Here is a 24,863-nt window from a genome sequence, read left to right as displayed (position 1 = left end):
ACTCCTTAAATTTACTATGTAATGTTACTTGCTCATTCTAAACAATCTTTATTCGTTATTTGTTTGTTAGAAAATGTTTTAAACCAGATATAACGCCATTGCGAATTTGACAAAATGATTAATTTCACGAATAAAAATTTAAAAACCAACAACAATTTCTTTAAAAATCAAATTAAGAAATGCGTTGTTATTGTTTTCTTAACGCATGAACTACTTTCATAAAGATCACTATTTTTTGGTCACATTTGCTCAGCAAAGACTCCAAACCACATATAAAGAACACACAATATGGTCAGAAAATTAATTCAAACAAATTAAAAAAATTAGTGTTATTAAACAATAATTATTTTTACACCTTTTACGCTAAACCATAGAGCGCTTGTTAGCCTCATCCGATCATTTCACGCTTGACTGATTAATAATAAATGCCGCAGAGCGTAAATACTAAAAATATCAGTTGATCAGAAGAACTCATTCTCAACAATCAGCATTCAGATTTGTGTTTTTTGACAGCTGACACTGAAAGGTTTCGTTTCTCGTAGCAGTTACGTAATAAAAGAGCGTGTAATACCTGTCTTCAAAGTTTTGCTTTCGTAGGAACTAGGAAGCGACAGCGTACGTATAATACGCTATTTGGTGAGTTGTGTGAACTGTTAATAAACGATTGTAATCATTGTATATGACGTATGTGCTTATTGATATGTAACTTTTATTCTAAACTATTAAGTATGGAATTCAGAACTGTCACTCGGTTTGTAAAACAACAGGGTGCATCTAAAATATACAGTATCGCTTGGATCACCTACATCGCTTGGTGCATTATTATCACCACTTGGTGCACCTTAATATCGCTTGGTGCACATTTATATCACTTGTAGCACCGTAATATCGCTTGGTGCACACTTGTAGCACCTTTATATCGCTTGGTGCATATTTATATCACTTGGTGTACCCTTATATTGTTTGGTGCACCTTTATATCGCTAGGTAAAGGCCCACCGAGCAATATAAAGGTTCACAAAGTGATATAAACATGCACTGAGCGATATAAATGCGCGCCAAGCGATATAAAGGTGTACCAAGCGATATTAAGGTGCACCAAGCGATATTAGGGTGCACCAAGCGATCCTGTATATTTTAGATGCAACAAAACAACATGAAGTGAAGTACTGTAGCACAACCCTCAGAAAATAATTACATGCTTTTATTCACAATTTATGTGCTCATGCAGGTTCAACAATTTTAGAATTTTTTTGAATTAGCACCAAAATAATGAAGACTGATGTATGTGATCTCAACATTGAAGGAATGGATGTCTCAGAAAGTACAGATGAGGACATGACGGGTTCAACTACATCAGACAATTGTCATGACATACCCACAATTCTTTATGCTTGCAATGTTCATGAAAGTGTATACACTTCTGAAAATCAACGCAGAGCTTTTGAAGATCTGTTTTGTGGCATAGGTCCTGCACAGTTTATATACTTGCCAAGTTTCCGAAGAGTTCGTATTAACTATGAAACAGCTCAACAAGCAACTGAAGCTAGAATTTCACTAGACCAGATATGCTTTTGTGGTCAAAGCATCGGTTTATACTTTGGACAGTTGGCGTCCAGTGACAATACATCAACAAGCCTTGTGCCCCCAGTTAATGAAAAAACTTTTTTAATATCGCCACCGGCTTCTCCTCCGGTTGGGTGGCAGTCGAAAGAAGAAAGTGAACCGGTTTTCAACTTTGACCTTATATCTGCCTTGGTGGAGTTGACCCCTGGGGAAAGTCATGAACTGCACCGAGCTACATCTTCCACTCCAAGTGTGGTAGTTCATATTTGTGAAGACCACACTGACGCACAAGGAAACAAAATTGCTCAAAACAAAATTCAGCAAACAAGACGACCTGGAGCCTGATGACACCTTGACTTTGATTTTTGGCTTTGCAATGCCAACGGGTTTGGTGAACTAGTTCTGTTGTCGGACAGAAAAACGTTTTGTAATTTGTACAAAATGACGTTTTTATTTACACATCGATGATTTTCTTGACTTGCACCATTGCAAGTGTGTTTACAAATATATTTATTTATTTTTTACTTTTTGTTAAGTTAGTTTCTGCACAAAAATAATTAGCCTTCAAATAAAACTAGAAACTGTTAAAGTATAGGAATTGTCTTGTTTTACAATTGTTTGGAAGGAAATTTATGTTCTAGACTTTTCCAAATGTCATTTTCAAACTTTAAGTTTTTACCTGTACACAGTTTCGCATTTATTAAACAACAAACATAACAAAGATAGGTTGTACTGTGGTATTTTATTTGAATTTTATTGAGCATTGACTTCATATTTACGCTGTCTGTACAAAAATGCCAGTACATGTGTAACTAGACAAGTATTTGTTTTATGCCATTTTTTGTGTTTTTGCTTTCTTATGTCTTTTTTCATAGTGAATCTTCCGTAAGTGTTTTCGTTGAATGCTGTGTTTCAGTTTACAGAAAACTACAATAGGAGTTTCAATAGTAAGGGAGTAAAAAATGGCCGCTGATGACTTGGAAACTCTTGCAACTTTAAACTACTACATGCTAGAGGGATATTATCGACATGTTCAAATGATAACAATTGATGGTACCAGAAAATTTGGCCCAGACCCAGTGTTTGCTTTTTACAAAAGTATTGCCAAGTTGGCTGAAGGTAGTGTGTTGTTAAGTATTTGTGTTCGCTGAGTACCTTATGGTGAAGTATAACTTTTCATGCAGGTCAAGTACAAGAATGTATCAGAGATCTGGAGGTTGTCAAGGACAGGCAAAATGTAACGCTAGGAGCACATATTGCGCTGTCAAGTGCCCTGAACAAGTCCCAAAACCCTGGTATGTGTTTTGTGCATCAATAAAAATTGTTACAGATGTGCTATTTATTGACCATCAAATGACAAAACAGGCTGATGCCGATATAATCGGTAATATGCCAAATATCGGTGCTGATGTCTATCCCTAGTTTTGTGTTACCTTAAACCCTTGTGGTACCCTAATCACAGTATGCCATGCCCATTGAAGGCGCTATACCGAATCAGCCGGTCACCAAGCATTCACCACCATATGGCAAGGCGTAGGCTAGAAAAATCTAGCCTGCGGTGGGATTCGAACCCACGACAGGAGTCTTTCCGGGACTCGCGCTCTACCAACTGAGCTACACAGGCTCAGTGGAGAATCCGCCGAAAGTCGAATCACAAGCACCGTTGCCTGCCTCGTATGCTGCACATGTCAGCTTCGTAGTAGGGGATCGCCAGATTGACCAGTATCAGATAAGATGAACATAAATTCATAACTGGGATCAGCCCTGAAGCGTCTATGCAGACCAGCGATACCCTAGCAGCTATCACACAACTTGAAAAACCATTGATGTAATTATGAAAACACAAAAATATTATGTTTATAGATGCTCTTGCTATTTCTAATGTGGACAGTAAAATCAAAGAGCTAAGGCGAAGTGCAACAGACATGGAATTGTATTTTGGTTTTGTTGCTTCTTGGTTTATTGGAAGTTCAAAAAGTCCCAAGGAATTCGCTGACCGTATGATCAAACAATACCCAGATGATAAAAAGGTGAAACCAAATGGTGTTCACACAAAATCTTTTGGTTCACCCCTTTTATGAACACCTTTATATTTAATAAATTGTATGTTAAATCTCATCATAAAACTCATTTTTCTCTGGCTGGATTTAGGCATTAATCACATATATATCAGTAACTCTTATCTATCATAGAAAATTGAAACAGTATGTACAGTAAGCCTTAGTTAAACCGGATTCGGTTAATGTGGATCTTTGGCTAATTTGGACAAAATTTGTGGTACAAATAATTTGTCAAAGACTTGAACCAATCATCATTGGTTTGTCTAGATCAGGGGTGGGGAACCTGCGGCCTAAAGGCCACATGCGGCCTTTTAGGTCACTAAGTGTGGCCTTCGATGTCAGAATACATGTTTATATTACGGACTGCACCAGGCGCTGAATAGATATAACAAGCGAGTTTCTAGGTTAAATAAATCCTGAGTGTTGTAGTTAAGGTTGAAATGTAGTAAGAAATTGTATTTAGCTTCGGTCGTAAGTCCTACAACTCCACAAGGGAATTTCAAAACGACCATTCTGTACGTCAAAAAGTTTGAACACCACTGTCCTTGGCCTGGGAAATAGTCCATGCGGTCTAAACATGTGTCGATAAACCGTTTGGTGGCCTTTATGAACAAAAAGGTTCCCCACCCCTGGTCTAGATCTTCGCCTAATCCAGACATTTTTTCAGTACAAGTTGGTCCGAATTCACCGTGGTTTATTGTACATTTAAATATATGAGAAAAAACAAATACTTCACCTTCAGTGGTTGCAAAACGACATTGTCTAAAAAACTTGATTTTTTAAACTTACATTTATTTGTTACAGGGTTACATTCTAAAAGCGTGGACTGATTTTGTTTTTGAACGTGAACTTGCATCTAAAAAAGCAGGAAAGTTATTTGATCATGGACTCGCAGATAATAATGACCCTTTCGGCTACATAGGAAAAGCAAGGTATTTTTTTCACACATTTTCCAACAATTTTCAGCAACTGTTGCTATAAATAAAGAAAATATATTTTGGGTGCCAGCATTAACTTCTCCAAGCATTTCCATGTAAAAGACTATTTTGGTGTTCTAACCTTTAAATAAATTACTTGACAAATGTCCAAACAGGTGAAACAATCCAAGTTTGCAGAAACAAAAAGAATGTTGTTATAAAACCTAAAAATGGAAAGTCAGAAACAATGTCCCCATACTGCAAACTTTACATCAAACGTATTACTTGTTAATTATGAACTCGGTAAAAAGCATCAACATTTGTGTAACTAAACTAAACAAAGTGAAAATATTCACAGAATTCAGTCTCAGTCTTTTGTTTGTTTTCAGATTTTTGGTGAAATATCGCAAATTGAGGCAAGCATTGGAAACCATCAACCAAGCGATTATTACTTACCCAAATTTCATTCCTGCTCTGATTGAAAGAGCAAAAATATATCTGGCTTTACAAGACTGGGATCAAATGATGGATTCTATCAAAAAGTATAAAAATATCAAATTATTGATGTAGTGTTGTTTCTAGGCATATATACTTCATAAAATTTGTTTTCGTTCAAATGGCAAGTATAAACAAATTTTGTCAAGAACCTGATCAAGACGTCCCATATGAGGCGTCACATTTTTTGTTTATATTTGCTGGTTAAACATAAAGGAAAGTATATTTTTTTGTCTAACCTAGAGGTGTGTGTGACAACTTTGCACTGGTAAGCCAAATACAATTAATAGGATTAGACTGTAATGACAACTATTGCATATCAATCTGCCTTATATTGAATCAACAGCTAAAAGTGGTTCCAGCTTAGCCACATTGTTAATTTGCCTAAAAATGGCACCGAAAGCACTGATTTGTTTAGAAACAAAAGAATTAGAATCATTAGCTGGCACACATCAAAGTGGTTTAGTGGACTGCACATTTGAATTCTAAATGCCTCTGCAGGTCACGCAACCTTTTTTAATAACCATTAGACCACAGGTTGCACAACCTCAGTCCAATGTAAAATGTTGTTCTATTTTTTGGTTTAAACACGCAATACTACTGTTTTTATTAATTATGTGGAAATTTATTTATGTTTTCGTAGGGTGCTGTCTATAAATCATCATCATCCAGAAGCTATCCGCATGCAAATTTTGTTTTCTATTGGTCAGGAAGGAAAGTATGCTGAATCTGTAAACAGACTTGGTGAACTTATTCAGGTAGAATGAACAAAACATGCATTTAAATGTTGCAAGTTTGTTATTAAACAAACTTTTTGTAGGTTATTGATCGATTTGAGCCTCAAAACCAGAATCTATATGTGTCTTCTGGACAACTGTTTTCAAGAATTGTAAGTACAAGGATATGTTGAATACACTAAACCTCTGTTAATCCGGATCTTTGCCTAATTTAGACAAATTTTTTGGTCCAAACTGGTCCGCATTTACTTAGGTTTACATGAGTTTGTTTGGTATCTTTTCAGTGTGGTCTAAGATTTTTTTAACTATTCAAAATTGCATTAGGTGATTTTTTCCATTGTTTTGATATTTTGTATTTTGTAAAATTAGGTTTGTGGTTCAAAACGCTGAAGTTGTGAAATAGGATAATTATTTACAAATCTCACACGATTTTGAATTGTTAGTGTGGAAGAAACCTGGCGATTTTAAACCAAACTTACACATTGATTGAAAGAGGAGTTACATTGTGTCCACGAAATCCTGACTATCTCAATGAGCTGGCATTTCAAGTTTTTCTCAAGGTAACTGCTTTCTCTAATAGATGCTTTTTTCTTTTGTTCTATACCGGAGTGGAATAAACAGACTATTGCAGTTTCTATGGTTTCATTTAGTTCCAGTCTATAAGAAATAACCTAAATATTTTCGGTGTTTTGGTGCTTGCAACCATATTCAGAAAAAAAAAAAAAAAAATTTTGAGCAACACACTTAAACTATTGTTAGGTGGTTAAGATGTCACGTAACATTACAAGAAACAGTTAGTTTCAAAACAGCACTGTTAAAGCATTTGAATTTGATAATTGTGGGGGAACTTTAAACTTCCATCATCTCCTTACAAGTTGTTAGTGTTATGCTTAGAAAAAATGCAAGTTTAAAATTACTTTTTAATTAAGAGCCTTCTTCAGAAATTGTTTTAATAAAAATGACAAGAAAACCAAAAACTTCCCATTTGCATATGATTGTCAATATTCCTTGCTCTATTTCTTTAGGGGAAATATGAACAAGCCATCAAGTGCTACAATGATACCATTGCTCTGGATGAAACCAATGTGCAAGCCTTGCAGGGCATTGTTCAATGCCGCTTGCGAATTATGGAGCGGGACCAAAATGCAGATTCCGACATGCTGAAAGATGTTTCAGACCATCTCGAATTTCTTTTAAACATCACTTCAACTGACCATCATGAGGCTGTAAGTTAAATTGCGTTACCAGCCACATTTTTAAATATTCCTAATTAGCAGTTACTGAGGTATAGTTACCCTAACCCAGATGGGCACTTGTTATAAAATCAGATGTAAATAGATGAAATACCTATTACTACCAACTGGCCTGAATTGCATTGCTAAAAAACTGGCAAACACTAAAGTTAACTGGCAACTGGCTTACTTTACAAACATGCTCATCTGGGAACATACAAATCAATATGGTAAAAATTCTAATATTGGTAAACAAACTGGTATCTTGAGTAGTTATTTCGCTGGGTGAAACAAATCGTAGCAGCATGATTGTGCTAAAATATTCACCAAAAATAGCTGTGCAACCTTTAGATGCTGTAATGTGTGACAAAGTAGAGGGCATAATTGGTGAATAGATGGTAAACGCGCCTCAGCTACTCTGTTACTACAAGCGTTACATGACTGGGACTCACATTAGAGCAGTGGTTCTTAGCCTGGGGTTCGCGGGCGGACCCCCAAGGGGTCTGTGAGATGGTTTCAGGGGGTCCACGGAGGGAAATAGATTAAGTATCGTTAACCCTCAGAAGAATATTTTTAAGTTTCTCAACCATTTTTACAATCCTGCATATGAGTGCACGCTGTTTATTACACCTTAATTATGCCAAGAACAATTACTTTTTGTGATTGTCTTCCCTATTGTGACATCATGACACACATGGAAAATAGACTTTATAGGACAAGTGATTTGTGAAGTTATATATATCAGACATATTATCAATTCGATGCGTTGGCCACTACAATACAGAAACGTCATTGATTTTAAAGGGGAAGTCTGCAGACTTACAAAATTCATAAAAGGGGTCCGTGACTACAAAAAGGTTAAGAACCACTGCATTAGAGGGTAAGGTTGGCGCATTGAGACATCGAAATTGGGGGACTATCTTGCTAAACAATAAATTATACAATTGGTTACCAGGACTTTATGTAACACTTTAATGTGAATAATAGGTTGAAAATGGGCACTCGGGTAATCATTTCAAACTCTATTCTTTATGTAAAAAAGTATTTTTTATCTTTAGCAACTTGTCTACCTTGAGGCATTGGCTGACAGTATAAAAGGCAAACCTCAGGAGGTAGTATGTGAGAAGCTGCAAAAAGCTCTGCGTAAACATGTGGAAAAACTGGGCAAGATTGTTCTTGGTACTGAATACTTTATGGCTATGGACCCTTCCTTTCTAATGGACATGGTCAACATACTTCTAAAGCTGGCCCCTTCTCAGGTGAGTGATTAAAAGTGTGAAACCTTTAACCAGACAATGCAAAGATTAACATGAATATTACTTAGTCATTACAAGTAAACACACAAACTGTATCTATTTGGGTGCAGTAAATATTTTGCTATTACCTTTACAGCCTGTCTTCAGTGGTCAGTCAATTCCACCATCATTGGTATCAAGTAGGCAGATTTTGGAAACTATAGTAAAGGTTGTACCTGGAATGCTTGACGCTCTCTATTACAATGCCAAAGTCAAATACTTATCAGGTATAAAGCAATGACCTACATCTAAATGCATTTGTTTTGGGTGTTAGAAGGAAGTTAATCGAACTGCCTCTTAATATAACCAGATATGGTAAAATTGATGTATATCGTCAAACTATACCAGGCCAACTCCAGGCATTATACCAAATCAAGTTGGCCTTGTTGAGCACTTCCATATGGAAAGGCATATGCTGTAAAAACTAGCCTGCGGTGGGATTCAAACCCACAACAGACACCTTTCTAGGATTCTGGACTAACGGAGCTACACAGGCTCAGTGGTGAGCCTGTCGAAAGTCCAAATACAATTGTCATTGCCTGTCTTGTATGCTATACATACCAGCTTGTAGGAGTGGATTACCAGTTTAACACCTGTCGTTATCTTAGTTGGTGCATATAGGGTGTATTTTCAATGTGTACATATTTTGTAAAAGTAACCAATTTTACAAACATTTATGCTGCTAAAAAAGTTTTTTTTTTTTTAATATGCATTTTGTGTTTGTTGTTTGCAGGTGATATAGATGGAGCTGCAGCAACCCTTCAACATTGTTTGAGTCAAGACACAACTTATGCTGATGCTCATTTGCTTCTGGCACAAATCCACCAACATCGGGGAAACCATGCAGCCACTGCTCAATGTTTAGATAATGCACTGAGCTACAATTTTGAGGTATTATTAACTTATCTTGTAGTGTAGTTTCATGTGCAAATGTCACAATTATCTATTTTGTTACTTTTTTTCTCAAAGTGAACATGCAATAAGATTGAAAAGAATTTGAAATTTTTTAGTGGACGGCCACTTTTTTGAAAAGAATCAAAAATTCCAATTTAAAACATTTTGGAAAAACAAATGCAATAATATCAGCGAATCATAAACGAAATTTCAAATAATAATAAAGCGGCTCATAAATAATATAAGCGACTCATAAATGAAAATTAATTAAATTCCCTTCGTTTACATATAGATTCATGTTGCTTGTGTCACAAATCTGGCTGTTTTATTATATTTACCTTAATGAAACATTAATTTACCTTTACAAGCATTCAAAAGCATGTGGTGTATTGATTGGCTATGGTAAATATGAGCATTTTAAATCAATGGTAGAGCTTATGGGTTCTTTTTGTAATGGGACACATTGATATTTGCCAGTTTTGGAATAAAACATTTGAATTTTGATTTAGATTAGGGATCACCCTGTGTATCATCTCATCAAAGCAAGAACGCTGAAACAAACTGGCGATATCAAGGAATGCATTCAAACACTGAAGATGGCATTGTCATTGCCTGGTGTTAAGCGACCTGCTTCAAGCCTGCTTAAACAAAGTACAGCACATTGTGTTAAATCACAAATTTGTGTACATAGATAAGAAGTTCATTGTGTAGTAGTGTTTTTTTGCCTTGATATAAAATACGATTTTAATTCATTTAATAGCAAGATCCAAAAAGTTAAGAGTTCACTTGCAAAATTTATGAAATGTCCACTTGCATTTTGATTTACTCGCTAAACAGTAAGTTATAATGTTCAGGCTATATATTTTTTTTTCATGTGGCACATAAGTTATTGGAAGGATGCAATGAACTATGTGATTGTATGAGAAAACTAACATTTTTTCAAAATCATCTTTAAAGTTGTTTTACCCCTTGTAAAAATCAGATCCTGCTGTAAATCCTTGCTTTGTAGCAATTAAGCAAGACAGTGTCTTTTTTCTAGCATTTTTTGTATTTGCATGAAAAAAAATTGAAACCAACAATATGTTGTTTATGTTTTCAGACAAAAAAGTTCCTGTGGTGAACAGTAGTGACAGATTGTCAATTTTTCTTGAACTTGTGGAGGCACACACCTCTAATGAGGAACATGTAAGTTGTAAATTTCAACAATTTGTGTTCTTGTGTGACAATATATTTAAATCTTAACATAAGATCATGCAATCTTTAAATAAAATTTCTTTAAATAAAAAAATAAAATCATTCTGTTACTCAAGCATGAAGCTGCAAAAGTGATGCAAGATGCAATAAATGCATTTCAAGGCACAGCTGAAGAGGTAGGTAATATTTAAAAGCAGTGATAAATGTGTGCATTATTCTGTTTTTTTGCAAACTTTATTTAAATGTGACATGACATTTCATTATGAATTAGCTTTTAGAAACTTGTTGTCATATTTTCATCCAGAGTTCTATTTACAAAACTTTAATATTTTTACTAAGTTTCCTTTTTTATTTCTCACTGCATTTTCCAACTCATACATCTCTGAACTGTCATGCTCCATTCGTTGCAGATTCGAGTTCGCATTGCCAATGCTGATCTCTCTGTGAGCCGAGGTGATATTGAACAGGCCCTGGTTATGCTGAGAGCTATAGGACCAGATCAGCCCTATTATGTCCAAGTGGGTTTCTAACTTTTTGGTAACACTGTTTTTCGAATCCAGTGATGCAGCATGACAGGATATTGAATGTAAATGTAATATTTTGCTTGGTATATTAAAATATTGTAATCCATCGAAACAAAAATGTATCAAAGATATTTTTCAGTCCAAGGAAAAGATGGCCAACATATACTTGCACCACAGGAGGGATAAGAAATTGTACACAAGTTGCTACAGGTCAGTGCTGTTTCATTTTTTGTGAACATAAACTTTAAAAGTGTTTGGACTTTATTATAGAAAAATACTCAAACGCATGTTTTATGTATGTAATTTTTATCACATGTACATGTTTATGGCAGGGATTTGATGGAAAAGTCACCAAGTTCGCACACATGTCTCCTGCTTGGTGATGCTTACATGAAAATACAGGAGGTATATTATAACCCATTACAACTTTAAATTATTTATCCAACATTCGATTACAACTTTTGGTTAATTAAAAATTGCCTGAAAGACTTAATTTGTGACGAAATGAGAAATGAAGATTGTGCATTGACTTTCATTTTTGTTTTTTCACTTACAAGTCACCGAAAACATAGGTTTTATATTCAATAAAGTAGGGGTAGCTTAAAATATTGTGTAGGATTGGTAAAAACTAAAAGCAGTGTTAGCGTATGTTCTTTAATTTTTTACCAAGGTGGCCAAGTGGTTAGCACAAATGCCTTGTGTTCACAAGATTGTAGGTTTTAATCTCATTTTAGCCACTTGGGTTTCCCTGATCAAAAAAATATAGTCATAAATTGTTTGGCATTGTGAAAAACCCAGGCGTGCAACTTTCATTGCTTTGCCTTTTAGGTAACTCAATATAGCTTTCAAAATGAATTTTAATGTTAAAAATGTTTTGTCTTTTTTTTTTATTTAGCCTGAAAAAGCAATTGAAGTGTATGAGCAGGCGTTCAGAAAAAATCCCAAAGATGGGGCACTGGCCAGTAAAATTGGTCAAGCTTTGATCAAGACTCACGACTACAAGAAGGTAGGAAGGCGACCCAAAAAATCTGAAACACAAACAAAAAACATTTTTTTACATTAACAGGCTATTGCATATTATGAAACATCATTGAAAAGTGGTCAGGGAAACCATTTGCGACTGGAATTGGCCGACTTTCTTTTGAAAATCAAAAGTTACCCAAAAGCCAAAAGAGTTCTTCAACAAGTATGTAGTGTACCCTAATGATTTATATTGCACAAAATTTTAAGCAAATCCAGATTTGACTTTCTTAATTCCAATATAAGAAAAATGCTAATCCTTTGGAACTGTAATTTATAAACAAACAACGACAACTGTTGGTGGAAAAAGGTTAAATGTTGTGTATCCCTGATGGAAAGATTAAAACATACTGTTTCCTTTTTTTACCTTTTCCATGTTTGCGGGCCTAAAATGTTTGACTTTGCAAAGGCCTTTATAGAATAATGAAAATAGAAAAACTACATGTGAAATGACAATAGTAAAGTTTTGTCATTTTCATAGCAGGTTGTGGATGTATTAACTTGCAAATTAAACTGATATAAACACCTTATACAACAAATTACATTTACTGTGTGATCAAAAGAATGGGGAAAATTATCATTTTACATTAAACCCAAAACCTGAAACAAACAACAATAGCACATGTAACCAAAATGATGCACTCTTTGTTCAAGTTTGGGGCTGCGATTTCAATTTTACACTGTTTCGGGGAGTGAAGAAAAAAAATAATAAAAAAAAATCATGAAATTTGTCTTTACTATAAACTAGATAAAAGTGAGGCCAAACAGAGTTCTATTTTTATGCAGATTGGGAGTAATTTGCCTTAAAACTAAATACGCTGAAAAACTCTTGCCATTTATACATTTAGGCTGCAGAGACTGAAGATGTGGGAAGCGAACTTGAAATGATGTTGAACGAGACGAAGAGGTTGTTACTACTTTCCACTCTCAACAAGGAAACTGGTCAACATGAAGATGAACTTCTGGCACTTACTAAAGCAAGGGAAACTCAAGTAAATCTGCAACAAAAAATTTGATCTGTTTTATATGCTAGAACGTTGGTCGACATCTTATGTATTGTAACAGTTTCGTATTTAATCAAAATTATAATTTACTTGATAAAATATTTGAATAGAGATTTTTAGAATAAGTATGGCAAAATATATGAAATGATCAGCCTAAAATTTTAGACTGAATTTTCTGCACTATGATTACAATTTAAAGCATTTTTGGTCATAATTTAAACACCCAATTAAACTCTTCCAAATAAAGTCAAAATTAATTACATTTGGACGTGTGCATTCATCATTGTGGACCAACCGTATAAAAACTAAAATAATCCGACATAAATAAATATATCTCCACAAATAATTAACCTTGGCCATCTGCTTTTAGGCAAAAGTCCTGAAACGCGTGCAAGTCGAGCAGCCAGATGTCGCTGTGGAGCAGAAACGACTGGCATCCGACATTTGTTGCAAACTGGCCCGACACGCTCGTACCCATGACAACGACACACAACAAGCGATTAAGTACCACAAGGAAGCGCTAATCTACTTCGAAGACGACACCAATGTAAGTATGCTTCTTTATATTGTGTCAGCATATTTTATGTGTATTTGAACCTATAGTGAGGTGTGTGACTGTTTGAAGACAGTGATGGCAAAATGTTATGTAAACCTGCATTTTATATGTGTATTTAAACGGTAGAGCAACTAAAACACCAGACAGGTTCGCTAAATTCTGGTAGGTGGCGCACGCAAGTATTTTAAATGCAGTTTTTGTGGAACATGCCCGAATGGTCCGGCACCCCTGGCCCATATATAGACTTAAAAACACCTGATCGGGATTCGTCCCCGGGAGTGTCCTGGGTTCGAACCCAGTGAAAAAACTGCTGACTGAAAAAGAATAAATAAGCTATTGCTGCCAGGCACAATGTGTAAACAAGTATTGCACTTCTAGCAGCTTTATAATCGACATGTGTCTAAAAGGGCGTTTAAAATGTAATTTCACTAATGTGAATTGCATGGCATGTATAATGTCTACTCTTTCCTTTTCCGTTTTAATGTGTCGTACAGTTAGACTAATTAAAAAATATTAATTAATTCTCTACTATGTCAGCATAGCCGAAACCCCGTCTTTCCGACTGTAGACGAATATTGGGACATGCAAATTTTATGAATGGACGTTTTACGCAACCGATCCCGCCGTGACTATACAGTAGTACAAGCGAACGCTTTTTAATGAACCCAAAGATTAGATTCGGGACTCAACAATTAGTACTGGGCATTTGTAAACAGCGATGACGTCATAGCTTGGTACCGAATTGTATCAAGTCGTGACATACGCAGTATTACAGTGTGTATCGCAATTTATCTGGCATTGCAATATAGATGCAAAAACTGTGTTAGTTTCAACAGAGCATTGAAAATAGTTTTCGGTTGGCACATCTGCCATGCCTCGTCATCACCATTACGCAACTGCGCGATGCGGAAATTTGTATTGAATGAGTCGTTAAAATGTTGGCAACTGAACTACAGAGCTTTTGAATTTTTTAGTCTTTTTAAACCGCTTAAGCTTTTATAAAAAAAAATTTGTAGCCCGTTTTTATAATGGCTGACATAACTTAGTCGAACAATAGTATGTCTCACACAATTCTGAAGGGATTTTTTCCATATTGAGTATGTCAAAGTAATAAAAAAGTAGAATTACACACTTAAACACCTATTTTGAAAAGGTGTTTTATGTAATTTGTTCGATAAATTTTTAAACCATACTTTTTCATTTAGGACAAAGCAAAACACCCTTCAATTTGACACCCTTACGCGTACCCAATGCGTTGATGTACCCCTAGTTCATGTCTTGTTACAAGCGGAATACTAACGAAATTCAATGTTGTTCCATGGCACACTTTGTAGGCTATAAGACACAAACATTATCATAGAATTACTGTACATCTGCAACTGCAATATAATGTATTTGCAAACCCAAATATCAAAAACAGCGAAACATTTGTAAAATCATCCCTGTTCTGAAATTTTGTTGGATTATTACGTCACGTCTCTTACACACGACTTCATTTGTATGTGCTACGTCATTCGCACTACAAAACCGAGATGTATTTTGTTATGAGCCCAAAACTCTCAATTCACAAAAAAATTTCACGTCACTGGTCTATGACGTCATAAGATAAGTCTTTGTTGCGTCATAGGTGCTGTTGGAGCTTGCCCGTCTTTACCTGCAAACTGGCGATCTTGATGCCTGTCAGCAGTATTGTATGCAAGCACTTCGTCTGTCTGCTGACGGTAACGACCAAGCAAGCATGGTGGGTGGCCTCTAAACGTTAACTAGCACAACTTGAAGGAAGACAACGGGAGTTTCTAAAATTGAAACATAAATTAACTTAAAAAAATTTTGTTATCCTATCTCGCACATTTCAATTTTGTGTATCTTTGAAATTTACGATTAAGTTTATATGTTGGTGATAAAGAAAACATATTATTGCTATACTAAATGGAAATTGGTGTTGAGTTGAGTTTATTTCGCCGGATGAAACAAAAATAGTAGCAAAACGCGCCATAGCATTCAACTTGCCAGAAATAGCTGTGTTGAGACGTAACAATTATAATGATAAATTAGGAGGCACAATTGATGGAAAGAGGGTAAACGCGCTACAGCTACACCGTGTTGGACAAATTCGTATGCAATAATATATTTGCGTCTGCTAATTTGAAGAAAACATTTATTTTTGTAGATGATGGCGGATGTGATGTTCAGCAAAAAGGAATACGAAGACGCTATTTATCATTATCAGAAACTTCTGGAAGTTCGCCCTGACCATTATGAGGTAATTCAAATCAAGCATTCTGGGCTCTACAGTTTAAACCTACCAAAACTATTATTCCGGGTCGGAATTTAAGTTAAAAGTAGTCAACATTACGAAAACGTTTCTATAAGTAATGCTTATGTAAGACGGTTAAAGAGATAAATGAAAAGAGCATATTTTGCAATATCATTGGAATGCCTAAAACACGGGTTTCGCCCGCAACGCGTGTCAAATTTTCATGTCTCTTTTTGATAGAATTTCAGCGAAAACATAGCTGTTTTTCATTGTGTTATGATGTAAGTCGTAAAACGCACGGTTCTGTTCTGTCTGCTGTTTTATTGCCATTGGCACAACAAACTACTACTGCACACAGAAAAGTTGGCACTCCATCATTACAAAAACTTAGTACAAAGGCAACATGTGCCAAGTGTGTAAAGGCATTTGGCATTTTGTGAATGGAATCCTCTTAGATCGTGATATAATTTGGTGTGATTAACTCGCTCGCCTGCTTTCACACAAGCCGACCTTTTCAGCGAATGCACGCTACTCACAATCTTATGCTCTTTGTCCAACACAGACAGTCATGTTATCTTTAAAACGTTCCCGCATAATTGTCTTCATTTCGGAAAGGGTCGTTTGGGTTTTTAACCATGGAATTCACCAATGTGAAGGTTACTGTAAAACAAACATTAACATTCCGTGATTGCAAACCACGAATTGTGACGACATAGACAGCGGTCTTGCATCGTCATATGAGTGCATTGTGACATAACTTATTAGCTTGCACGAACAAGGCCACTATGTAATAAATTCCATATTTTTGTATGATTATATATAACCCGATCTGTTTGGTGCCTCCTAATTAAAAAACAAATACTTTTTAGCACTCCATATCGTTTAGCATATTCTTGTTTTTCTTGAAATATTCTGTTTGTTATGAAACTGAACAAAGTGGATTATAGTCAAGAAAGTATCAAAAAACTGAATACAATGAACCTAATTTAAGAAAACTAAAGTTAGCAAACAAGTTAGTTTTTTGGCACAATGCAAAGAATAAACATTAACCATTTGTATAGTTCGTAATTTTTGCAAAACTCTTTGACCCACCGGTTTTACCTCAATCTTGTTCCTGTTTCTACCCAAAAAAGTTTTTAAAAGTGTCAAATTAGCACCAAAGAAATACAGCAAATTTAAAATGCATGTCGAAAATTCGAATCACAAACATCTCAAAACCTGACCTTACTGAGACTATTCGTAAGCATCCAGAATAGTTGTGGATTTCCAAAGCCAGGCCAACAGCGCGGCGTTCCAAGTTCCGTTTGTTTTGCGTTTGACATTACAAGGTGCCCTGCCCCAGTCCAGAAAATATAATGTTGACACTTACTATTTTGGCGCTTCCTGTGCTGTGACGTGATTGGTTGTTTTTGTAGGCGTTGGCCCGTCTGATAGGACTGCTGCGGCGCGGAGGCCAACTGAAGGATGTGCAGCAATTCCTTGACCTCGCTGAACAGAAGGCAGGAGAGGGTAGAGCTGCGATGGACGCTGGCTTCCAATACTGCAAAGGTTTATATAACTGGTAAATCACTTTAACACGCAACCTTAATGTTTTTGTATTGGGCGTATTGAAGTCGTTACCTGCCAGTGGCTAAGTATCTTTTATGGGTTTAATGTATGGAAATGCCATATGACAAGATTTGCATTCTCTGGGATATTGGTTGAATATGCCCCAAAACGCTATAAGAGTGCTAATTATTTGTTTCCTTTCAAATGAGCCCTGTATTTGAGCATTTTCCTAACACAACTATGCAACTCAATTGTAAACACCCAATAATATTGTGTTCAAGCCATAACTGCCACAGACACTTAACCAATACCATATGTCCACTATAGCTGAACAATAGATCAAATAGCGGTATAATAGCCCACTCAATATTTCGCTCCCGGTTTCGTTTAGCATTAGATGCGCCGCAATACGTTTACGCACTAATTGCAGCAATTCGATATTCCCACGTACTTCCTTTGCCCAATTACGGATATGCGCAATACAGCGGTAAACTGTTTTGCGATGTTACGCTTAGCTTTTAATTGTTGAGCACTTGCAATCAACGAGTGTCCCAGGCCAGGAAATCCCACAAGCGGTGGTTTTGTGTTCGTGTTTTGCCCAGAACTTTTAGGTGCAACCTGTTTAAAGCTGCTGTTTTAATTGATGCCCCATTTTAGGACGGTAAAGTTAATTGACTGGTTTTAGTAGTGATGTACTGAAACTTTGAAATTTGCAGAATTTATTCTACTTATTTTGCCGCAATGTTTACGAAGATTGCATTCGGCTGAAAAATGTATCTCAACTTTCAAGCGCAAAACTGGTCTTCTTCGCATAATTACGGACACAAAATCCTTCAAACTACGCAAAAACTAAAATCGTATTACCTATATAGCATATAGTTTTCAAAACACTATCGTTTTGTGCCCTTCATACAAAAAATAGTACATTATATGCGGACTGGCAACGACTACCAATGCGACTTGAAACCCACATAACTAAGATCATAATGTATCACAACTATTATGTAGTAGACATCACTGTTGGCCTTGTAGCAGAACTTACGTGATTTTGCCAAAGGCGTATACCGTACGATTTTACGTGATTTTGCTAACTTTTCGGTTATTCGGCAAAACTAAGGAATACTATAGCTTGAATATTTTACTAAAGCTTCAGTATACTTGAATCAGTTTGCATTTTGGTTATGCAATGTATTAAAACATAAAAAAATAATCGGTTGCATTGAACGCACGTGGTTCAGGATGATTTTTACATAGCACTGTTGCTTGCAGCTCGAACCTTTTTTGCCGATTCGGGGCTTTCACTATAGTTTTCAGAAGTCAGTTTTCATTAACAAAAGTATTGTCCACGTTTACCAAATTTTTGTATCTTTCAGGTACTGTGGCAAAGCACCTGATGCATTGCAGCTTTTTAATCGTGCCAGATGTGACAGCGAGTGGTCTGAGAAGGCACTGGAAAATATGATTCGCATTTGCCTTAATCCGGACCAACAGACACTCGGAGGCGAAGTTTTTGAGAGTCTTAACGAAAGGTGAAATGTTAAGTTATAAAAGATGTGCACCAAGTCAACCTGTATAGTACATACCAATAGGAATACTTTTGGTACAACTCTTTTTTAGTATGATTACGTCACTTTTATGACATTACAATACGCTTGGGCGCTTAATACAGACCAGGCCAGGTGCTGGGTGAAACACACAGTATGCCTGCAAAGAATTTTCATCATACAGCCGTAAATAGCCGTAAAACAACAAACGTCAGATTAAGAGGGTTGGCCATTGAACTGGCGAGTTCTGAGTCCAGGTGCGCGGCACACCATCCAATCATTAATCTTCGACAAGGGGCGGCCATCCGCAAACCGGTCTGCTTCCTTATTGTCCGCACACGCTCGCCCACTGCCCGTACACAACAGGTTGTTTCATTGATTCTGACCCGTGAATTCTCATTTTCAGCGCGTCGGATAAACACAGCTCGGCCAACGACAATGCGCTCTCCACGGCGGAGCGCCTTGTAAAGGAATTCAAGTCAGCCGACCCTTTCAAAGTCCAAGTGCTAGAGAGCATGGTGCTGGTTTCTACAAAGCACAAGCCGAACGCCGAACGCGCCCTTGCCAGCTTCGTCGAAGTGTCGCAGAAAAAGGTAAGTTGTTTTGTTGACTAGTCGACTGCGCTCTTGACCTGCATTCCTGCGTTTGGAAATACACTTGCGCCGATGCAGCTGTTGTTTTGTCTACGACTCCCTGCCGAGTGAGTAAACAGCATACATCACAAACAACGTTAGGAAATTCGCTTCCTTTGTTATTGCCGAATAGCGTAACGTTTAAAATGTTGTGCTAATGTCGGTACAAATTAGTGTCTTGCCTAATTTCATTATTTTTACACATGTTTAACGTATATAACCTATTTTTCCACAACTGCCGAACAAAAGGCATATATTTTAAATCTACTAACTTTTTGCATTGTATGAATCTTAATTGAAAAAAAAACTCCTCGAAAAAACTTGTTTGTTGAGCTTTATTACACAATTAGACGTATTTCATTTGTTAATTCTGGTATAAAAGCACCCAAAAGTTTATCAGAAAGAGTACATTATTTCAACATGTCAGTCTTTTTCTGGTGGTATGCACCTAGCTTTGTATGTGTTGTTATGTTACACGACCTTTCCCATATCTATAATGTCTGTGTTTGCATGTCGTTCTACATACAATCGCCCTGCTCGTTATAATCGAATTAGGTAAGCAGGCGCCCAGATGATTGATAACGAACCTTGTAGATGTGCATACGCTTGATAAGAATACGCCGCATGTATTTGCATTTCGTCTGTGCGTTACACGTTAAACACCCCACAACAGCAAAATGTATGATAACTTCTTCTAAGCTGAAGCTGTTTCTCAGAAGCCTTAACCAAACTCGTTAAAAGTCATTGGGTAAAATGCAACCCTCTGTCATGTCTAGCCTAAACGTGTCTCGTATGTTGTATTACGGTTTGCATATGCCCCAGACGACATGGCACGGTGACATTCATGCTACTGCTGCCAAAACAATGAGTAAGCATTAGGTTTACGTGTAATGTCCTGGGATTGCCAAAGTACGTTTAAGAAGGTCAACTTATAGCACAATACCCTATAGCAGGGGTGTCAAACTCGCGGCCCACAGAGCTGTCTAATGCGGCTGTCAAACACTCAACAACAAATGTAGTAGTTTGTAAGATTTTGATCTAAATATAATATTTTTTCCAGCCTTTCAAAGCGAAAGTTATGATTTAATTTTAAACAGACATTTACAGAAATTCAATTTATAAATAAAAACTTATATGTTATGAATGGAAACGATAGTAAAACCGTTCCTCTAACTAAAAATAAGCGTTAAGTTTGAGTGTATAAAAATAGATTAAAAATCACATGGCATAATTTCCAAACTGCAATGTGGCCAAATGTCCTCGAACCCCCGCGAGTTTGACACGCTTGCCCTACAGAGTTCTCTAAGTCTGCGAGGACTCATGTTGTTAATGTTTATTTAATACTGATCCCGAAATAGGCCTGAAAGTTGGGGAAATTGTGTCACACATATAGCCACATGTGTAATGTCAAGCCCTAATGAACCCCAGTTCTTTTTAAACTTACCGGGAATTCTTGTTAATTACCGGGAATTTCTTGTTTGGGCCGGGAATTCTTGTTAATAATCAAAAACTTATAGTGTTCCTGGATTCTTTTCTCTTCCTTATCAGGGCAAAATCTACAATTAACCTTATGCATTAAACCGAAAAAAAACACAAGATTTGAAATAGTTGTCGGTTCCAGTAACTTGCCCTCAATTACACACCACAACTAAACACCACATGACATGTGTGTAAGAGGTCTTTGGTTTTTATTTTGCAGAAAGATTACGTTCCTGCGTTACTCGGAATGGCCTTCGCTTATCAGATTCTCAAGCAAACTCCAAGAGCTCGAAACCAGCTGAAAAGAATATCCAAGGCAAGTGAAAAGTTGAATTTGTTGATTGCTGTACTTGTAAATCACATTATATGAAAACAGAAGTTTCACTAATGGAATAAACCATCATCAGATAGGCTTGAACTGACTATCACTTATTGGCCTTTTTTGAACTTTTTTTTTATAAAACATTAAAACCAATGGAATATACTCCTTGCTTTTGCAGTTTTATGACACATCGCACCAAAATCTGTTACCATGTAGGTTTTTTGCATATACCTTCAGGTAGAATTGGGTGCTATATTGTGTACAAAAAATTTTTTTTGGGAAAGTCCAATGACGAATATAATGCCCCAAATAGACGTAAAAAGCGACATGCTTTATTGTTCAAACGTTTCGGCATATGCTCATGTCTTTTTTCAGAAAAATTTCGGAAAATAACTAATCACGCCGTTGTTTCTCCCTTGCACAATATAAAACCGATTTGCATTCGAAAAATTGCAATGAAAACCTTTAGAACCTATATTGAAGCGTGGATTTAGAGTTAGACTGTCATTTTCTACTTCTGTGAACGTTTTGCCGAGGAAAAAATTGAAGTCCAAAAAGTTATTTCGGTCAGTCGGCAGTCACGATGTATGCTCGCTGCTTTGGAAATTATCCAAGGTTACACAACCGGGGATTACACGCGACTTATGTGGCCTATACACTACATATAAGCAATACATTTCTAACGCCCCGTCATTCAAGCGGTTTCGTCTGATTTTTGCTAAATCATCATCGAACACACACAATTGCTGGGTGGAAAAGAGTTTTGTGGGAAAAGTACTTGACAAAATTTAATATAAACGTGTTGCTATTTTTCTCAAAAAATTAAAAAAGTTATATACTTTCAAAAAACTTTCGCGCAGGTCCTGTAGAATGCTGACTAAAAGGGATATCATTGCAATTTGTATTTACCCATTTACTGTAAAGTATATAAAATATAATGAAAAGTGATTTTCTTGCCTATAAACTTTTATTACTTTAAAAGCTAAAAATGCGCAAAATTGTTGCATGTTATTGAATAAGCTATGTTTTTTCGCAAAAAATGGCCTTTTAAACGCTATTATTAACATAAACCTGTTTGGGGTGGCGTTTCAGATGCAATGGACCACCGAAGAGGCAGAAGACTTTGAGCAAGCTTGGCTACTCCTAGCCGATGTCTACATAACAGCTGGCAAGTACGACATGGCAACCGACCTGCTGAAAAAGTGTCTCGAACAAAACAAGGTAATAAAGTTTTCCAGTCCCATTTGAGTCAGTCAATCCAGCCGTCTGCGGTTATAACATTGGCTGGCGGAACCCTGGAATGAAAGTTGGATAATGGAATTGTACTCATGACCGCATGTTTGTTAATCTTTTGGGCAAGTTTCTTGAGCTTGACTCTTTTCCAAGTAAAAACCGCAGATGCCTTATCGCTCCTTTTAAGGTCCTTGTTTTGCAACACAGCAACATCGAAGCTATGATTGCAATATGATGGTCTGTGTAAAACAAATGGCATAAATTCGTTGCAACTAACATGCGTTTGTCCAATATACACTCTTTTCCCCTGCTATAGACCTTTTACACTAAATAAGGTGACAAAATGCCCCTAAAGATTGTCAACTGTGGCATTTTACGGAATATTTTGCAAAGTTTGTGCGATTGGACAAAATCATCCAGTGTGGTTAAAGTTAGCTTTCTGATAATTTCAAAGCACAATTATCAGAAATCATTACACTGAAGTATGTTGGCATAAAATTGCCGTCATTTTAACTGGTGGTGTATTATACCTGTTTTGAATTGCCTAATAATTGCAATACAGAAAAAGATGCAAAATAAAAGACATTTAAGCATTTTTTCTTTCCTCGAAAGGACAAGCTCCTTTTATTTAAATGGCGTACAAACGAAAGATGTGTGGAAAGAGAGCCATATAAGGGCTGAAACATGTCCAAGTATTCATGTAGGCATATTGATTTTGACGCCTGTTTTTATTTTTTCATGCAGTCTTGCTGCAAAGCTTACGAGTACCTTGGTTTCATCTACGAGAAGGAACAGTCGTACAAGGATGCTGCAAACAACTATGAAAAGGCGTGGGAACATAGCAATGAAACAAACCCTGTCATAGGTGAGACCGGTTTGTGTAAAAGTGATTGGCACTTCCTACACCCAACCTTAAGATACTGAACTGTACTAATGCTAAAATGAAACGCACGATTTGATCTGATAAGGTCATGTCAAGAAAATCCATGACAAGATTTGTCATGATACAATGGTGTTCCTGCACCAACTAAGTTATAATATGCTAAGTGGGATTCGGCAGGTTCGCACCGGTTCTGTAGAACCGTCTTACGAAACTTTATGAAATCAGCGAACCGGTTATCATTACTAGTTAACTGTCAATGGACTTTTTGTAACAAAACCGGCTGAAAAATATGACGACAAAAAATTTGAATCCCACCACTAAATATGCCTGCATGAAAATTTGTTCAAAAAACTGTTTGGCTCCATTTTTAGCTTTGTTACAATAATGTTAGGCCATTGTCTTTAATTTTAGACGTTTTTATATTTGGCAATAAAATTCAAGTTTAAACGGGAATGGACATCTTTTTATTTACAGGTTACAAGTTGGCGTTTAACTACTTGAAAGCCAAACGCCACATCGACGCAATTAACATTTCCCACAAGGTGCTCGCCCAAAATCCCAACTACCCTCGTATGCGGAAGGATATTCTTGACAAAGCCCGTGCCAGTATCCGTGTTTGACTCAGTATTTTTTTAAATGTTGCGTGCGCTCTGGACATGTTGAAGCAAAAATGTGTGTTAAACACTGTTAAATGTCCCCAGAACCGATGCTTTTGTTATTATTTTTGTACATTAATTGATTTATTTTTCTATTGTTTAGAAAACGCTTTTTACGCACTGTTGTTGTTATTTGGTCTATTTTCATATATTTTTCTCTTTTGTTTGTTAGCTGCTGTTTAGAGTTTTATGGAAATGTTACGGTGCTCTTAAAAGAAATATATGTATGTACGTTTAGTTTTAGAAATTCACTGTATGCGTAGTAGTTCCCGTTTGAAACCAACATCTACTAAACGTTTTTCTTCAAACATAAAATTTTGGCATTAGTAGAGATTTTTGTGGTACTTTATTTGCATAGCAAGGAAAATAATTATCTTTATGTGGATCTGACAACTGGACATGCCAACGAAATTCAAACATAACCGAACACAAAAGAAAAAATATGCCGCCTTGCTTTGAACGGGGGGGTGCATGAGCACGAAGAGAATGCCGGCGCGTTAGCGACGTTGTCGCATCAAGGCGTCTAGACGTCGCGCTCACAGAGCCGCGCGCAGACAAAGGCACACACGTGTCTGAAAAACAGTGTCGAGCCTCGCCTTTTCGGCTGCGTGTTTGTCTGTGCCTAGACATCGATTTGAGAGGCGCCAGTGTAGGCTCTGCTGCACGCTGTTCTGCTGCGCCTGTCTTTGGCGTAGTGATGTACGATGTTCAGGTTGTTGACGAGCTGTTATTCGCCAGTCGTGCTTTTAGCTACGCTAAGCTACTTCGAGTGGCCTAGCATTTATGTTTGTAGGTTTGGATCTTAATTAATGGAGC

General features: G+C 36.6%; 2 protein-coding genes, 1 long non-coding RNA gene and 1 other non-coding gene across 5 annotated transcripts; 2 read left to right on the top strand and 2 right to left on the bottom strand.

The window, feature by feature from the left end:
• The first annotated feature begins 441 nt into the window (after nt 1–441).
• Nucleotides 442–2,481, top strand: LOC145230679 (calcipressin-3-like). Of its 2 annotated transcripts, none has more exons than XM_080096179.1 (2): nt 442–636; nt 1,262–2,481. In XM_080096179.1, exon 2 carries the CDS (start codon nt 1,272–1,274, stop codon nt 1,908–1,910), a length of 639 nt encoding a protein of 212 aa, XP_079952305.1. In that variant the 5' UTR covers nt 442–636; nt 1,262–1,271; the 3' UTR covers nt 1,911–2,481. The 2 variants fall into 2 exon arrangements, with proteins under 2 accessions (XP_079952305.1, XP_079952304.1); XM_080096178.1 differs by having other exon boundaries at nt 450–636; nt 1,231–2,481.
• A 46-nt stretch (nt 2,482–2,527) lies between these two features.
• Nucleotides 2,528–24,378, top strand: LOC145230676 (tetratricopeptide repeat protein 21B-like). Its single transcript, XM_080096176.1, has 31 exons — nt 2,528–2,684; nt 2,750–2,860; nt 3,429–3,595; nt 4,430–4,557; nt 4,932–5,084; nt 5,681–5,795; nt 5,858–5,926; nt 6,218–6,334; nt 6,800–7,000; nt 8,065–8,265; nt 8,399–8,528; nt 9,035–9,192; nt 9,705–9,846; nt 10,295–10,380; nt 10,506–10,565; nt 10,800–10,907; nt 11,053–11,123; nt 11,246–11,318; nt 11,809–11,919; nt 11,980–12,099; nt 12,782–12,925; nt 13,308–13,484; nt 15,121–15,234; nt 15,664–15,756; nt 17,166–17,311; nt 18,672–18,827; nt 19,249–19,435; nt 21,174–21,269; nt 22,368–22,496; nt 23,253–23,373; nt 23,866–24,378. Exons 1-31 carry the CDS (start codon nt 2,528–2,530, stop codon nt 24,009–24,011), a joined length of 3,987 nt encoding a protein of 1,328 aa, XP_079952302.1. The 3' UTR covers nt 24,012–24,378.
• On the bottom strand, nt 3,116–3,189 carry Trnas-gga (transfer RNA serine (anticodon GGA)). The gene has a single exon. It is a non-coding gene; the product is annotated as a tRNA-Ser (tRNA).
• Nucleotides 15,231–17,177, bottom strand: LOC145230680 (uncharacterized). Its single transcript, XR_013860723.1, has 3 exons — nt 17,120–17,177; nt 16,287–16,410; nt 15,231–15,289 (listed from the first exon to the last, which is right to left on the bottom strand). It is a non-coding gene; the product is annotated as an uncharacterized LOC145230680 (long non-coding RNA).
• Nucleotides 24,379–24,863: the final 485 nt, after the last annotated feature.

The sequence above is a fragment of the Phallusia mammillata genome, chromosome 5 (assembly GCF_965637545.1).
Source record: "Phallusia mammillata chromosome 5, kaPhaMamm4.hap1.1, whole genome shotgun sequence".
NCBI classification, from domain to species: domain Eukaryota; kingdom Metazoa; phylum Chordata; class Ascidiacea; order Phlebobranchia; family Ascidiidae; genus Phallusia; species Phallusia mammillata.
Note: the sequence above shows the minus strand (reverse complement) of the source record. Positions and strands in the feature narration are given on the sequence as shown.

Bases quoted from the DNA above. Each gene is read 5' to 3' on its own strand.
- LOC145230679 (XM_080096179.1), top strand. From the start codon at position 1,272: ATGAAGACTGATGTATGTGATCTCAACATTGAAGGAATGGATGTCTCA.
- LOC145230676 (XM_080096176.1), top strand. From the start codon at position 2,528: ATGGCCGCTGATGACTTGGAAACTCTTGCAACTTTAAACTACTACATG. The intron at 10,566-10,799 runs GTAGGTAATATT...CATTCGTTGCAG, and splicing joins TTCAAGGCACAGCTGAAGAG to ATTCGAGTTCGCATTGCCAA. The intron at 12,926-13,307 runs GTAAATCTGCAA...ATCTGCTTTTAG, and splicing joins CTAAAGCAAGGGAAACTCAA to GCAAAAGTCCTGAAACGCGT.